We start from the raw sequence: 17,707 nt of genomic DNA, 5'->3' as shown, positions 1-17,707 counted from the left end.
GGCATGAAAGAATCATTTCATGTTCTGTTTATAGAAATGTTACCTCATTTTAAGGTAATACATCCATATTCATGTGATCATCATATATATATATTTCACGTCTCTCATGGTTGTTTTGCCCTCAAAGATGTTTCTTTGCGACTTTCTCTTGTGAATGTATTTGCTTAGTTAGGTTTGTGGAAGCAGGCACCCATGGGCACAATACTGTTTTATATGAATTATTACTATTTGTTTTTTTCCGGCAAGTCGATTACACTGTTGGGGAAGATAAAGCTGGCTGCACGCTTGCATAGGCCACATATGTTCATTGGTTACCCTAGCAACAGCACAGAGATACAAAGAAAACCTGCGTCCTTGAGAGCTCTGTGGTGTTGAATGGTGGGGAAGCAAAAGTGAATGGACTGTTGGTGAAGCTTGTGTGTGTACGAGAGACTAATATGCACCTTGTATCCACTGAGAGAATCCACTGGTATTGAAGGCTTCAGGATGAGACGAAAAAGCAGAATTCATTGCTTCAATTAATGATTTCTCTTATGTTAAGTAACCTTATTTAGTAATTACACAAACAGGTCGAGCTCACATTTCACCCTAAAATCAAGGGGGAAAATAAAAATAGCCTTTTTTTAGAACCAGTATAGTTTATATATACTTTATTTATTTATTCATTTTCTTTGTGCACTGTGACGTCATTTGTGACAGTCAAGCATCCCCCTAAATTCTCATTACAGTGATTTATTTTTTATTAAATTGATAACGTTTGAAGATTCCTATTTTAAATAAATGCTGTTCTTTGAACTTTATATTCATCAAAGTATCCGAAAAAATGTTCAACATTGATAAAAGCACAACTGTTCAACATTGATAAAAAAAACAATAAGAAATGTCACCTGAGCACCAAATCATATTAGAATGATATCTGAAGGATCATGTGACATTGAAAACTGGAGAAATTATGCTGAAAATGTAATTTTGCCTTCAGGAATAAATTACAAATATTACAAAATATATTAAAATAGAAAACCCTTCTTTTCAATTGTAATATTTCACAATATTACTGTTTTTACTATATTTTGATCAAATAAATGCAACCTTGTGAGCATTAGAGACATTAAAAAATCTTCCAAAAACATAAAAAAATCTTTCAAAAACATGAATAAAATCTTACAGATCTTACTTTTGAAGTGTACATTGTTTTTGTTTAAATAGCCATACATTTAAGGTAGGGCAATAAATGATTACATGACACTTAAATGCTTAAATCAAATAATATATAATAATATGAGATTTTTTTGTGAAATTACCTTAACCACCGAATTTTCATTTTTGGGTGAACCATCCCTTTACGGGCAAATTCTTATTTTAACTAATTTTTTGCCTCAGAAGTGTAATATGGTACACAAAATATGCAGGAACTCCCTTGAGTTTCTTTTTGTCATATTGCACATCCAGAAGTTTTACCTGGTGTGATTTTTCCTGTTGTCTCATGTAAACCTCCTGTTTGTCTCCTCTCTCAGTGTCCAAGCAGATGACCGAATTCGCATAGAGAAACGAGAAAGTGCCATGTTTGAATACCCAACGGCAATGAGAATTATCAAAGACTTCTACAGAGACGCCCCTCATCCAACTGTGGAAAACCAAGAAAAGGGTAAATTACTTTATCTTTGTCTCCTGTTTGTCTTTTAATGTCTGACCTCCAGTCATGATGAAGCATCTGCTGGTCTTTCGGATAGAGACGTCTGCCCAAACTAATGTGAGGTCTGTGTGTTTAATTGAAAAATCATTCCCTGTAGGCAGAAGGGAGGCAGATCAATGTCTGCTGACCTTTAGACTGGACATGTGAATGACAAGCGGTGGTGGCTTTTCCTGTCAAGACTGGGACTAAATCACCTCTTTGTCTAGTTTAGGATCCATTAATGGCATAGAACAGACTCCCTCACCATTGTTGAACTTTCCTCTGATGTTCCGATCCCTTGCTTTGTATCTCAAATGCTATGTAAAAGCAACAAGTCAAAATCTTTCAAATGAAAACAATGTAACAATCCAGTCTTTTTTACGGTATTCTTGGCAAAAATCAACAAACTGAACACATGAACACAAAGTTAGTCCTAAAGGGGGAAATACTGTGTAGATGATTTTAATTAATTACAAGTTTCTCAGTCATACACCCAAAGCATTGAATTAGTGTTAATTTTTATGTCTATTAACCATTCACTTAAGATTGATTCAAGTAGTTTCAATTCACATTTGATGGATTTTGCATTTTATTTTTAATTTCTATGTGTTTACTTCACTTGAACAACTGTTGGATACCTTAAAATAAACTCAAGCATTGTTTACTTAGTTTATATTTCTGCTGTGTTTTTATTTGTTCTTTTCTGCTTCTGTTTTTATTTAATTAACGACTGTTTACTTGAATAATTACTTGGGAAAAATGTCAGCTTAATTGAGAAATACTTTAAACTTTTAAATACTTTATTTTAATTTTAGTTTTTCAGTATTTTTTTATATTTAAAGCTGCAGTCTGCAGTTTTTCCTCTTTGTCGCCATCTCTGTACGAAATCTGCAATTGCAGTTATTCGTGGAATTATCAACTTTACGCGAGTTGTACTTCGACACGGCACAGCGCGGATGAACACAATGTTTGAGGAGAGTGTGCAGCTGTCAGTCGCCGCGCCGGTGTGGATACTGGCATCACAGATTATTATCAGAATCACAGATTATTCTTTTTGGAAGTAAGACCAACATAATAATTTTCACTGGAAAATGTCATCTGAACTAGTAAGAAACATCCACTTTTGTTCTGGTTCTGACATTGCATTAAATCGTGCTGATTAAATCTAAAAATCGCTTATCACGGAAAACCGTGCAAATTATACTTTGTTCCCAAATTGTTAATGTTAACAATGTTAGCATTGCGTGACTACATGTAATGTCCTTCCGATATGTATCCTTAATTTTGCATGGGCCGGTTGCAGTCTCTTTTTTTCTGTAGCCACTCCGAAGTCCGAACGAAGTCTTTTTACAGCGGGTGAATCTGTTGTCACTGGTGATTGTCGTTTGAACCTTTCTGGATCCGCCATCAAATTGATAAGTTTAATTATATCAAGTGCTGTGAGAAAAGGCTATAAATCTCCACCTCCAACATCCTCACACGCAATATAGCTTATACTAGCCGAGACTCCTTCTTTATGTGTACAGATGTGACGTAATGACGCAAAGACATGCTTGAATCTCCCGCGGAAATCCACCAGTACCACTTAATTAAAAACATTATTACAAGTTTACCGCTTTGAATCAAGCTAAGGCAAGCAGATAGTTTTGAACACTGGCTGGTTATGTAGTTTCTCAAATATGTATTTTGGATAATTTTTAACCCCAAAAAAGCTACGGACTGCAGCTTTAAGGGATTTCAGGATCATATTAAATGTTGTTATGTGTATTTACAACCCTTTACAGACCACTCAAGAAATCACTTTTGATCAATGTAATGCATCCTAGCTGCATAAAAGTATTAATTTAACTTTTGAATGCTACAGAAAGACGGTACCTGGTCGTAAGACACATGAACTGACTCAGACTCACTCTGTCCAATTGCACATTTATGCTAAAAACTCAACGTATAGTGGTTGTACTGTGAAACTATCAGTCAGTTCAATTGAGTGATTCAGTCATTCAGTGAATGTCTACATATTTTTTTTCTTTGTAAATAGGTTCCTACACCCTCTGTATGGGTCTGGAGAGTCCGGTTATCTGCTGTCTTGGTCCTGTGATCCAGTATCTGGCTGAGTTTAAGCTAGACAAGATTTTACTGTGTTCCAGGTAAAGTACCGTACACACTTTGCCTAAAAGATTTAAAGGTATCATTTATCCAAAAGTGAAAATTCTATCATTTGTTTATCACCTTCATGTCGTTCCAAACCTGTATGACTTTCGTTGTTTTGTGGACCGGAAAATGATTAATATATTTATCACAATGTTCTGGCTGCTTTTCTCAATAAAATGAAAGTGAATGAGGCTGCTGAGCTCCAAAAAGGACAACAACAAAAAAAATCATAAAAGTGGTTCATGTAAATTCATCTATGGCATGTCAAGGTCATTCAAGCCGGATTTAAAAAAGACAAACATGAGAATGAGTACATTTGATGACAGAAAAAATGACAAATTTCCTTGTTGTGTGAATTATCCCTTTAAATATTTTTTTCTGTTTTTCCCTTTGGTTTCTGTTTGGATATCTGCTTTAACAGTGCTTGTTGCTTAGTAAAAATGAATATTTGGATAATAATATAGCAAACTCAATGGAGTGTTAACTATATGTGTTCACTGTATTGCCTGAATGAGTTGGTGTCTGCTACACCTACACTTTCCTCTCTTGTTGGCTTTTGCTTCAAACACAATGAAGAATCCAGTGGTATAGCATAGCCTATTAGAAGACTCTCTTATTTTCCCTTCTCACCTAAAGTAGACACATCTCACACCTACTTCCATCAGGCACATAAGTAATAACAAGGGTTTTCGTTTATCCAAGTATAGTGTAGCAGCGGGAAACAGAGCCGAATCTAAATCACAATGCTTGCAGATTGTCACCCCTGATGTGTGAATGTTAAGTATTGTCCTGTAATTACAGACTGATTACGCATGTTCTTTAAAGGAAAATAAGAGGCCTTGACCTCACATACTTTCTGAAAGAGCATCAATTAACATGCATCATTAGCTGAAATAGGGGCTTTGCTGCCTAATAGTTTGTCATGACTGTATTGTTGCTAGTCTGACTTGTTTTTCCATAAAAAAATGTCAAATATGTAAAGATGTGAGCAGTAGCTGCTCTTGTGGAAAACACATTTTGGTTGTGTTTGCAGCTCATTCAAGCGACTGTCGAGTGATGCTGACCATATGCTGCTCAGTGCTGCTACCATGAAGAACCTGGAGATCCTGTGCAACCAGGTCAGTCAAATGGAGGAAAACCTGGATGATGGAATATTATACACAAACAGTCGTACTGTTTACATCTTGTATTAACATTCGTCTTGGGTGATCCGATCACTTGTGCTGCTCAGCCATGAAAGAGACGCAACCATTTACACAATGCGTTTTAAATGATTCCACAGACCACCTGAGATTGGTTTTTGTTTTGGTCTAATTTTGTGACTGCATACATCAGTGTCACTAGCTATGTTTCCATCCAGAGTTGCGTATTGAACTTGCGCGCAAGATTGAAATATCGCATTTAACATTTGCGAATAAGGCAGTGTTTTCATCCCATGATGTGTTGAAGAGAACAAAATAGTCACTTCCTGGGAAAATTGGTGCAAAATATCTGTAATTAAAATGGAAGTTGCTGCATTCGGGAAGCCATTGTGGCTATTTTTTTCCTCCGTCATAAATGACTTGCATCTGAGCGCACAGATGAAACACGATAAACTCCGTCATGTTATCTTGTGTTCGGATACCGGTGTTTAGGAATGCAACTGTGTGCGACACTCCTGGGAGTGAATTAAACCAAATCATTCTGATGACAGACTTTGGCTCAGGCATTTCAGAACAACCTAACCAACATTTGAGATGCTGTGCGACGCGATTGGTCCGCTGGTTAGTCCAGTTATCCAATCACATGCTCTCTTGAGGCAAGTCTCAAGGAGTTTTTTGTTGAGCATCGATGGATTTATTAGGGAAAATGTATTTTCATCATAGTTTATGCACATCTTTTTATCCACCTCAATTGAACTCTAACGTTTTATTTATGCACATTTTTAGAATGTATGCGCATATTGGCTTTTTCATCCAGCGGTTTTTTTTTTTTTTTTATGCAATAGATTAAAATGCGCATAAAAATAGGTGGATGGAAACATACCTACTGATGTCAGTTGCACCAAAAATGTTCTGTGAAGTCTTATGTACAGCGGAGCCGACACTGAAAACTAATTTTAAAACATTAAGGCAGAAAATGAGTTAGAAATATTTGAAATTCCACATTTTAAATTTGCGATCATATGAGTACATATGGTCAGATGTTCTTCCTTTGAAGCTCAAGATACTCTTTGGATCATCTCAAATCATACTGAAGAACATAACAAGTTTGTGTAAAACCTAATGATTGAGATTGAGTGCAGCTTGATTGCTGTTGTTATTAAAGCAAATGAGAGACCAACGCAATTTTTAAATTGAAATGTGTATTTTTGCATTTAATCTTTTCACTTAAATTATAAACTATAAATTATATTAGGCTGGTCATTTAATTTGTAATAAATTAAATTACAAGCATGTTTTACTTGTGGTCTCATATTAAAAAGTCTTTGAACTAAATTTGAAATATTAAATGTGAAGACTTGCTGGAATTTCATTATTGATTTTTCAATTTCACAGTAGATCTAGCTAAATGATTGCATCTGTAACAACAAAAAAACATTTGCAAGATCAATAAAAACACACTGAATGAAACAATAATAATAAATATTGCTGCAACCATTGACTATGGGCCATCTGTGAGGTTCAAAACTGTAACCTTTCAACAGCCAGCTCTGTTTTTTTCTTTTTTATCACTGCCCCACTTTTCCCACGCATGTTTCCAAAGAGATTGCGAGTTGAATGTCAGGACAAGGAAAATTATTTTGAGAACAAAATATCCATTTGACAACTTTTGTTGGGCATGGACCGAAGATTATCTGATTCCGTTTGGAGCTCCTAAAGGGACGTGGTGGTGGAAAATTCTTTAGGATGGGATAATTTCCCTCGCAAAACTTTTGCGTTCCCTCGCAAAGATATTTGCGTTCCCACGTAAAACCTGTTGGCAGCTCGGACAGACACTTCCTGTTCAATGTCCCGCTGGCAGTGCTTCAGAGCTCGGTACATTAATGGAGCGTTTCATAGTGTTTGAACTTGGACTGGACTATAAAGAAATGCGGTCAGTGCTTAACTCAAGGAGTTCAGTGAAGTTGGCAATATAATATATTGTAACTATATTATAGTACACATAGGCTATTCGAACTTCCCGGATCAACATTCTTAAACGTTGTTAAATCACAAACGACACCTATTTACAATCACAGTAACCTAGACAACGAGCTACATCCCAATTCTCCTCAAAACGAGCTTTATAATATAAATTTGTCTTTAACCAGCTGATTGAGAGACAAGTCCTTCTGCACATTTTATATTATTTAACATTCAATAGCTTCACTATGATACACTGTAGCCTGTAACTGTCACCAAATTCAGTTAACACATCACTGCTCTCTTGCTGGTTATTCTACAAAACTTAGTTTGATAAAAATGCATAATTTTTATGATTATTTATTATGAAATAAAATCAATAACTTTACCCTTTTTAGAAAAAATATTCAGTAACTTCACACTGTTATACAGTGTAAGGCCATCAAATTCAGTAAGCAAATATAATGCAAAAGCTATGGTTGTAACTATTCTGTTAGCTGCGTGGGTGGAACGGTACACAGAAGTCACGGTTCGGTTCATACCTCGGTTCAGACATCACGGTTCGGTACGATTTCGGTACAATGGAGGGAAAAGCAAAACAAAAATGCAGAAGGCATTGTATTTTTTAAATAAGTTTTATTAATAAAGGCATAGAACCAGTTTATTTGCAGTGCACTGACAATTGTTTTATATAATTAGTTTATTAATTAAATTAATAAAAAGACAAAAAGACCTTGCGATATGTTTGGTAATTGTACCTGAATTAATTTTAAATTATTTTGCTATATTTCAGATCAATATATTTGTTTTCCTTAATTTTAATTAACATTATTAATTGACAATGTAACATTATTCTCATCTGAATTATAAATAATTGATTTCTGTATAAAATAATACTACCATTACACATTCGATTTTCTTTTTTTAATCAATGTAGAATGTATAAGATTAGTGCTCCGAGGACAAGAAATGAAAACCAATGCAATATAACGAATGTCCAAAAGATGGAACACACAGACTGTTTTGAAATGGAGTTGGATAAATATGTTTTGCTTTTAAAACAGTGTGTGTGTGATTTTGGTTGGGTGACAGTTGTAGATTACAGTTTGACAAGAGTTTACAGTGTGACAAAAGCACAATGTTGTGTTTTGTTGCGAGTGTACACAAATATAAGTAAACACTTTGCAGGTTTAATGATCTGTATGAACAAAATGACGGAGTATGTTTTTTATGTTTCCACTGTTCGATCGCGCGCCTCTCTTTCTCTCTCACACACACACACACACACACACACACACACACACACAGGTCGATCGCGCCCGCGCGCCTCTCTCTTTCTCTCTCTCTCTCTCTCTCTCACACACACACACACACACACTCCAGCATTGCAATCTTGACATCGTAGCCTGTCCATTATGCGGTCACGGTCACACCAAACGCGAATAGAGCGTCAAATTCGCGTCTAGTTCGACGCTAGTCCAAAGCGAATAGGACGCGCGTATAAAGCCAACGTTTGAAGTGAACGCGCGTTCAGAGCTAAGCCGATGGTACAGATTATGTGTCCCGAAGAAACCCGCGTATCTAACAGTATAGTTCCGCATTACAGTTTTATTTATTTTTATACCGTGTATTCTCCGTGTAAATTCGTGCACCGAACCGTGACGCCCGTACCGTTTCGGTTCGATACGAATACATGTACCGTTCCACCCCTACTGCGTACGGTACCAATATCATTTGTGTAAAGAATAGGCCTACTTATTTTTTATGTGCAATTACTTCCCAAACTAAACGTTGTATAACCAACATTAGAGCAGTGATGTGTGAACTAAATTTGGTGTGTTACAGTGAAGTTATTGAATATATTTTGTATAATATAAAATGTGCAAAAGCAGTGTAGTATGACCAGTGGGTTATCATTGATGTGTAAACTGAATTGGGTGGTTTGTAACATTGAAGTTAATAACTATTTTTAAATTTTTGACTGAGTTAATGCTGTAGTCGTTTTTTGGGTTATATTGCACTTTGCAGATGGTCGTTTTTGTAAAAAAAAAAAAAAAAAAATTGTAAAAGAAATATTCTCCCATCCTAATTTTTTTTCCACCACCACGTCCCTTTAGGGGCTCCGTAAAGATCAGACAAAATTTGTATGAGGATTATTACTGAAATCACATCAGTTTGTGTAGTAGTATACAGTACACCTCTTTTGCTTACATTGAAACACGCCATCCATTACAATTCAATTCAATTCAAATTTATTTGTATAGCGCTTTTCACAATACATATTGTTTCAAAGCAGCTTTACAGAAAGTGCATTTCAGAAATGTACATAGAAGAATATAGTTAGTTAATCATCATGTATTAATTTAGGGCATAACATATCGCCAGCGTTGAGTCGTCTCTTCACAGGCGTCGAGTCGTCTCATCGCAGGCGTTGGGGCATCTGAAGTCTCCGTGAGAGGCTGGATACAAACTGGAGCTGACGAACGCTATTTACCTCGGGACTAGCGTCCCGAGATAACAGCAGAAAAGCAGATGGGAAATAATTAGCGTAGCTGCTGTTCATAATATTAATGCATTCGATCTGATTCAACAATAGAAGGTAAGCATTATGTGAATGCTTGGCTGAAGAGATGCGTCTTTAATCTAGTTTTGAACTGGGAGAGCGAGTCTGAGCAACGAACAGTATCAGGAAGGCTATTCCAGAGTTTAGGAGCTAAATGTGAGAACGCCCTCCCTCCTTTAGTGGACTTAGATATCCTAGGAATGACCAGAAGCCTCGAATTTAGGGATCTTAAAGAACGCGATGGATTGTAGGGCGATAGAAGGTCCATTAAATACACAGGAGCTAAACCATTTAGGGCTTTATAGGTCAGTAGTAAGACTTTGTAATTGATACGGAACTTAATAGGTAACCAGTGCAGAGATGATAAAATCGGTGTTATATGATCATATTTTCTTGACCTAGTAAGAACTCTAGCAGCAGCATTTCGCACTAACTGTAGCTTGTTTATTGAGGATGCAGGACAATCGGCTAATAAAGCATTACAGTAATCTAGTCTCGAGGTCATGAATGCATGAACTAACTTTTCTGCATCAGAAACAGATAGCATGTTACATAATTTAGCAATGTTTCTAAGGTGGAAAAAGGCAGTTCTTGTAACATATGAAATATGAATTTCGAAAGACAAGTTTCGGTCTAGTATAACACCCAGGTCTTTTACTGTAGTGGATAAGGTAACAGGACATCCTTCTAAATTAAAGTTGTATTGTAAGAGATTTTGTGGGTAGTTTTTTGGACCAATAAGTAATACCTCCGTTTTATCTGGATTCAATAGCAGGAAATTACACGTCATCCAGTATTTTATATCTTTAAGACATTCTGTCAATTTAGATAAGTTAGTCTTTTCATCTGGTCGTGATGAAATATATAATTGAGTGTCATCAGCATAGCAGTGGAAATTAATTCCATGTTTTCTTATAATATTACCAAGTGGCAGCATATATATTGAGAATAGCAGAGGGCCTAACACCGATCCTTGCGGCACTCCATAGTCTACTGACGTTATCTTCGATTTTTCCCCATTTAAACAGACAAAATGGTAACGGTCCGATAAGTACGATCTGAACCAGCTTAATGCCTGTCCCTGAACACCAGTGTAGTTTTGTAGTCGATCCAAGAGTATTTTGTGATCTATTCTATAGTGTCGAACGCAGCGCTAAGATCGAGTAGAACTAGTATTGAGATACAGCCTTGGTCAGAAGCTAAAAGTAAATCATTTGTAATTTTAACTAGCGCAGTTTCTGTGCTACGATGCGGTCTGAATCCTGACTGAAATTTTTCATATATCTCATTTTCTTGCAAGAAAGAGCACAATTGAGCGGACACAATTTTTTCTAGTATTTTGGACATAAATGAAAGATTTGAAATGGGTCTGTAATTTGCTAAGTTATTTTGATCTAATTGCGGTTTCTTAATAAGAGGTTTTATAACTGCCAGCTTGAATATTTTTGGAACATGACCTAAGAATAAAGACGAGTTAATAATATTGAGAAGAGGCTCTTCCACTACCGGTAACACTTCTTTCAGTAGTTTAGTGGGTATTGGATCTAATAAACATGTTGTTGGTTTAGATGCAATGATACGTTTATTTAGCTCTTCCTGTCCTACAGTTGTAAAGCGGTGTAGTTGTTCTTGAGGGGCGATAATTGAGGCTGAATCATAAGACACCATAGAGGATTGTACATTTACAATTGTATTTCGGATGCTTTCTATTTTCTCATTGAAGTAATTCATAAAATCATTACAACTATACTGTAACGGAATATTTTGCTCTGGCAATGTCTGTTTATTTGTTAGTCTAGCCACGGTGTTAAATAAAAACCTTGGATTATTTTTGTTATTTTCTATTAGTTTGCGGAGATGCTCTGCCCTGGCTGCTTTTAGAGCCTTTTTATAACGTGACACACTGTCTTTCCACGCGATTCTAAAGACCTCTAAATTAGTTTGTTTCCATTTACGCTCTAAGTTACGAGTTTCTCTCTTGATAGCATGCGTAGTACTGTTGTACCATGGTGCTTTAGTTTTCTCTCTAACCTTTTTTAATCTAATTGGTGCAACAATATCTAATGTACTAGAGAAAATGGTGCTCAAACTGCTGGTCATTTCCTCTAGTTCATCTGTTTGTTTGGGTTCACTGAGCAGCTGAGATAGATCAGGTAAGCTATTTGAGAATCTATCTATGGTGATTGGAAGGATTGTTCTGCCTGGTCGATAACGCGGCGCAACATGACAAATTTCAGCAGTACGTATTATGCACGTTACCATGCAATGATCAGTGAGATCGTCACTTTGCGGTATAATATCTATATCGGTTGGATTGGTTCCGTATGATATAATTAAATCTAGTGTATGATTTAGACGATGAGTGGGACCACTGACGTTTTGCTTGACCCCAAAGGAGTTTAATAAATCTGTAAACGCAGTCCCTAACGCATCATTTGTGTTATCTACGTGTATGTTAAAATCTCCAACAATTATTGCTTTATCGGCATTGACCAATAGATCTGAGAGAAAGTCTGCAAACTCTTTTAGGAAATCAGTGTAGGGCCCTGGAGGTCTATATACAGAAGCCAAGGCTAGAGATAATAGGGATTTCTTTCTTACATCTAAGAGCGTAACATTTAGCACAAGTACTTCAAACGAATTAAACCTGTGACCTGTTTTCTGAGTAACATTAAGAATATCTCTATAGATTGTTGCAACACCGCCGCCACGACCGATCAGACGGGGCTCATGCTTATAACAGTATCCTGGCGGGGTAGACTCATTTAGACCGAAATACTCATTTGGTTTAAGCCAGGTTTCAGTAAGGCAAAGTACATCGAAGCTATTATCTGTGACCATTTCATTTACAATAACCGCCTTAGGTGTGAGCGATCTAATGTTTAGAAGACCTAGTTTTAGAAATTGTTTTTGTTCACTGATATTTAGATTTTCTGGTTTAATTACAATAAGATTTTTCCTATATCCTACACTAGATTTATTGTTTGGCCTCACTAGACGAGGAATAGACACAGTTTCTATATAATGTTCTACACTACTTATATCAATTAAGTTGGGACAGCAAAGACTGTGAATTGGACTTTGACTTACTAGTCAGATGGTGTGCAACGTCTTGGAGATGTTGTCCGACAGCACAGCCGCTCCGATTCTGCTGGGGTGCAGGCCATCAGCACGGTAGAGCCTAGGTCGCTCCCAGAACAGATTCCAATTATTTACAAAGAGCAGTTTCTGTTCATTACACCATGACATTAACCATTCATTTAGAGCAAATAGTCTACTGAACCTTTCTTGTCCTAGTCGGTACGTGGGAAGCGGTCCAGACACGATGATCGTTGCCTCAGGCGCTGTGCTGCGTACCGTCTCGATCAGGCTCCTGTAGTCCTGTAGTCCATTACAGTGAACAAATTTAGATAAAATCCTGTGTAAGAAATGTAACTTCACATTATGATATTATGAATTGATTTAATGTCACCTTTCAACTTCAAAAGCGGTTTATGTAGTTTTATGATGTAAATATAATGGCATACTAGTTTAAATTATGCAATTTTTCTCTGACTTGTGTTGCCTGGGAAATAATGTGGGCGTTTGTGTCTTGATAACCAAGTGATGTATCCATTATCAAGGATGTTGGTTTGGATTTAATGATGACTTCCTTTTTCATTGTTGTCAGACCACAGGTTCAGTAAAAGGCAGTTTGCTGTGGGTTCTGGATCACACTCAGACTCCATTTGGGAAGAGACTGTTAAGAAAGTGGGTGAGCCAGCCGCTGAAATCTGTGATGTGAGTCATTATTTCATTTTATTATCATGTAATCACTGTGATTTGACTGCTAGTATATAACATGGCCATTGTTTGCAGTGCTAAATAGATGTGGCATGCCCAGATATTCCCGACACCACTACAGATTATACTGATCTCTACACTCTGAGCCTAGGTTAATCCAAGTCCTAGAATATTTTGTAAATGGAGGAACTTTGCACCCCTCTTCTCAGCCACTGCATGGTAGGATTACAATTTCGTTCTGGTTCAGATTATGGAAAAACACTACTGTATATAAAAAGGGATAAACCGCCATAAAATACACGTTTTTAATCTGAGAGTTCATTCTTGTTGGTTATTACTCAAATTTAAATGTTTATGTTTTATTTCTCCAGAAATAAATGGGCATGGCTTTGTCAATCTGATGCCAACTTTATACGTTGTGGGGGATTGTTTGGATCTGTGTGTGACGTAATGCATGCTTGCAAAAATCCGATTATGTTTGTGGATAATAAATATATTCGATTCCATATAACAATAATTTATTTTTAAATCCACATGTTTTCCTGCCAAACCTCTTAACAGACATGTTGGGGAACGTTTTTGAATTGAGACTCAGAATATCATGCCACTGAATCGGGCAGTCCAGTTAGATCGGTACGTTGATGATGCAATATCCTTCATGTGTGTTCCCTGACATACAGGGAATGAACTTAAAGCCTCACAAATTTGATCTAGAACTGTTTTTTTTAAAAGGGTGCATAAATTTGATCAAATGTGACAGTAAAAAAAAAACTAATAATTTGAATTTCACATAAATGCTGTTCTTTTCACCTAATAAACAAAAAAAATAATAATAATAATCACGGTTTCCATAAAAATATTAAGCAGCACAGTTGTTTTTAACATTGATAATACCGGTAAGTAGGGATTCACGGCCACCATATCGGTATCGGACGATATATGTACATTTTTTATGTTATCGTTATCGGCCTGAAATTTGGCCGATATATTAAAGCCGATAAATAATGGATTATTTACTTTAGCTGAGACACTTCAGATGCACACTGGTTGCCATGATGATTTTGAATTGAAATATGATTTGAAAATCACTTCAAAAAGGAAAATAAACTTAAGTGCAAAATGTGCAGCGCAAGTCTGTCATATAGGCTACATAAAATTATAATGTGAACATTATAATTGTGTGCTCAGGACATGGCTTTTAATGGTGAGTCTTTTGTTTTTGTAATCAGGCTCTCAAAAATTATTTAAAAATGTGAATTTAGATTTATTGGCCAATATATCGGTTATCAGCTTTAAATATATAAAAATTATCGATTATCTGTGTCAGCCAAAATGTTCATATTCGTGCATCCATAATAATTATAAATGTTTCTTGAGCAGCAAATCATCATATTAAATGATTTCTGAAGGATCATGTGACATGTGACTGGAGTAATGATGCTGAAAATTCAGCTTTACCATCACAAAAAAAAAAGTATATTTAACATTGTATTACAATAGAAAACATTACACCAAAAATAACATTTCACAATATTACTGTTTTCATTGTGTTTGATCAAATAAATGCAGCCTTAGTGAGCATTTAAAACATTTAGAAAATCGTACAGACCCCACACTTTTGAACAGTAGTGTACATAATTAAAGCCACTTCTCAAAAGATACAGCAATTATATTTTCTTACAGTACTAACTGATCATAAAACAAAAATAAATAATATATGGAAAAAGAAAGTAATTTTGTTCTTCAACAGGAAATGCCTTCTGATACACTGAAGTCAAGGACACCCTTCTAGACAGAAGCTCGAAGCTTGTTTTGCTCACAGTTGCTACATTAGATTTCAGAGTTCTGTGTTGAAGATAAAAAAACACAATAAACCTGTTTATCAACACAACATCTTTTTTCAATATATGCTTTTATGAAACGGTACTCAATTATAAAGTAGCCTTTATTAAAATAAAGTATTTATTGGAGTACATCCCAGCTCTCTTATGCAGCAATAAAAGCGCAACACAAGCTGCTGTTAGTTACACTGCTGCTTCTGTGTGTGTTGTGATATACAAGCCTTATTTTGTTCCAGTGATTTTTATGATTTGTGTACATAGCATCTGTTGACTAATTCCTACAAGCCCTACTACTTTGCCTGCTTCTGTTTATGCTATTTTTTTCATATTCTCTCTCTCTCTCTCTCTCTCTCTCTCAGTGATATCCATGCTCGTCAGGAGGCCGTGGCAGAAATGTTGTGTTCTGAATCCAGTGTGCTTCCCTCTCTTCAGTCTTTGCTAACTCGTCTACCTGACCTCGAGAGAGGACTTTGCAGTATCTACCACAAGAAAGTAAAGCCTGTTGTACCTACACAATCTGTTTGAATCATGTCTTTTTCACAGGTGCACCAGGAAGTCCCTTTTCATTTGCAATTCAAAACTAGTTTGAATTAGCGGGAACAGTAGTGGCCACGGTCGCACAAAAAGTTTCTGTCATGTTCTGTCTGACAATGAAAACCTCTGAAACATCATTCCATTTGTTTCTGGAATCAGGCAGGAGGTTGCAGGGATGGTGCTTAATGACGTGTTTCTGTTGAATGGCTCCAATTAGCATAATGACAAGAGTGAGAGCAGGAATGGGAATGATTATTGTTTTGTAGCATGTGTAGAGAGACAGAATGTCCTCAATAACCCTGCCTCACCTGCCTCTTTCTGCCATCTCATTTTTATTAACACACATTCATCAAAAACAAAATGAAGAATTTATGAAAGAAGATGTCCAGTGTTAGTTTTGGACTAAAACTTTATTGTTCATAGATTAAAATCATGAATATCAAGGATGAGATTAAAATCATTGAATATCAAGGATGAGACTTAAATTTGAGTTTACCCAAAAATGAAAATAATACCATGATTTACTCACCCTCAAGCCATCCAAGGTGCATATGACTATCTTCTTTCAGACTAACACAATCGGCAGACGGCCGTACACAGCGATTTACGGCGAAAGAGTAACTCTTGACCCGACGCATGACGCAATGACAAACGCGGAAGCGCAGGGAATAGACCAAAACAAAACACCAGTCACGAGTTAGAAGTCTAATACGAGAAATTTTAAAGAGGAATGTCGGAGGATTTCGATAGAAGAGAAGAGGAGCTTGAGTTTGTTGCACAGCCCTATTTGTTTGAACCGCAAGAGGCGTCTAAGCTTACGATACTCCTACATCTTACGTCATACATCACGTCAGGGGTTACTCTTGTGACGCAGTATCCATACGGTCATCTGCTGGAATCTAGTTATTATTGCTGATAAAGTTTTAAATATGGATTTTTTTTTTCTAACACACGGAAGGCCTTTATTAACCCCCTGGAGACGTATGGATTTCTTTCATGATGGATGGGTGCATTTTTTTGGGCTTCAAAATGTCGCCCCCCATTCACTCCCAATATAAAGCTTGGAAGAGCCAGGATATTTTTTATTATATCTCTAATTGTGTTCATCTGAAAGAAGATAGTCATACACACCTAGGAGTAAATAATTATTAGTAAATTAAATTTTTGGGTGAACTGTCCCTTTAATATTGAACCTGAAAAACAAAAAAACTGTATTTCTCTGTATTTATGCATTGTTGTAGTTTCATATTGTTTTTATGCGTCCTATTTACCGCTACTGTCATTAATGGAATGTATGTCCACTAATAAGGGTCAGGGAGTTTTTGCATAGATCTACGGGGAACTTTCACAGTTTTTTAATGAGCGCAGAGAGTGGCTATGCATTGCCTTATTATAGTGTATAATGTTTAGTAGGAATGACTAACGTGGAGCCTTTGGGAAATGTACTTTAAAACATACACAAGATCAAGCAAAGATTTAATTGGCTCCTTGGTGCTTACTGTCATAAAAATATGGAAATTACAGATTGCATCCACATGAGCCATTGCATTTGACGTATAATGATTAATGATGCCCTGTAGTAAATTACGACTAAGCATTATTATTTCTTCTGGTGATCAATAGGTGTTGTTTTTTTTTGGTTCATTATTAATGAAGTAAAGCACAATGAGGGAACTTTATTATTATTATCATTATTCATTATTCACAGTTTTTGAAGAGTTCATATCTTGAAAAATGACTATATAATTTAAAGTGATAATAAGTCAAATAAGCATTGTAACTGTCATATTAACTTATAATTTTCAGCCCAAACACACCATTCATTGAAACTAATCTGCAAAAATGACTCGTTCTGTACTTCCACAACTTTGAATGCATTTAAACACGTGCGCATTGACCATGTTTGCAACAAATTGTTTTCTAAACCTGTCACAGTCTTTTGAAGAGTTTGCAAAGAGGCTTTTAATTGATCCTGAAGAAAAATAACATATACAATTCTGATATGATCCCTTAATGAGAAGTAGAATGTGTATTTCAATATATTTTAAAGACCCAACAT

General features: G+C 36.1%; 1 protein-coding gene across 1 annotated transcript in view; it reads left to right on the top strand.

The window, feature by feature from the left end:
* The window catches only part of msh3 (mutS homolog 3 (E. coli)), an 86,764-nt gene that overhangs the window by 21,793 nt on the left and 47,264 nt on the right, over positions 1-17,707 (top strand). The window contains exons 9-13 of the mRNA XM_056237826.1: positions 1,515-1,645; positions 3,711-3,819; positions 4,857-4,941; positions 13,161-13,270; positions 15,474-15,606. Of these exons, the coding sequence (XP_056093801.1) occupies positions 1,515-1,645; positions 3,711-3,819; positions 4,857-4,941; positions 13,161-13,270; positions 15,474-15,606 (568 nt within the window). The remainder of the gene's footprint in view (positions 1-1,514; positions 1,646-3,710; positions 3,820-4,856; positions 4,942-13,160; positions 13,271-15,473; positions 15,607-17,707) is intronic.

The sequence above is a fragment of the Rhinichthys klamathensis genome, unplaced genomic scaffold, assembly GCF_029890125.1.
Source record: "Rhinichthys klamathensis goyatoka isolate OS25496 unplaced genomic scaffold, OSU_Roscu_1.1 h1tg000019l_1, whole genome shotgun sequence".
NCBI lineage: Eukaryota > Metazoa > Chordata > Actinopteri > Cypriniformes > Leuciscidae > Rhinichthys > Rhinichthys klamathensis.
The sequence above is the reverse complement of the archived record's forward strand: the minus strand, read 5'-3'. Positions and strand labels throughout refer to the sequence as shown.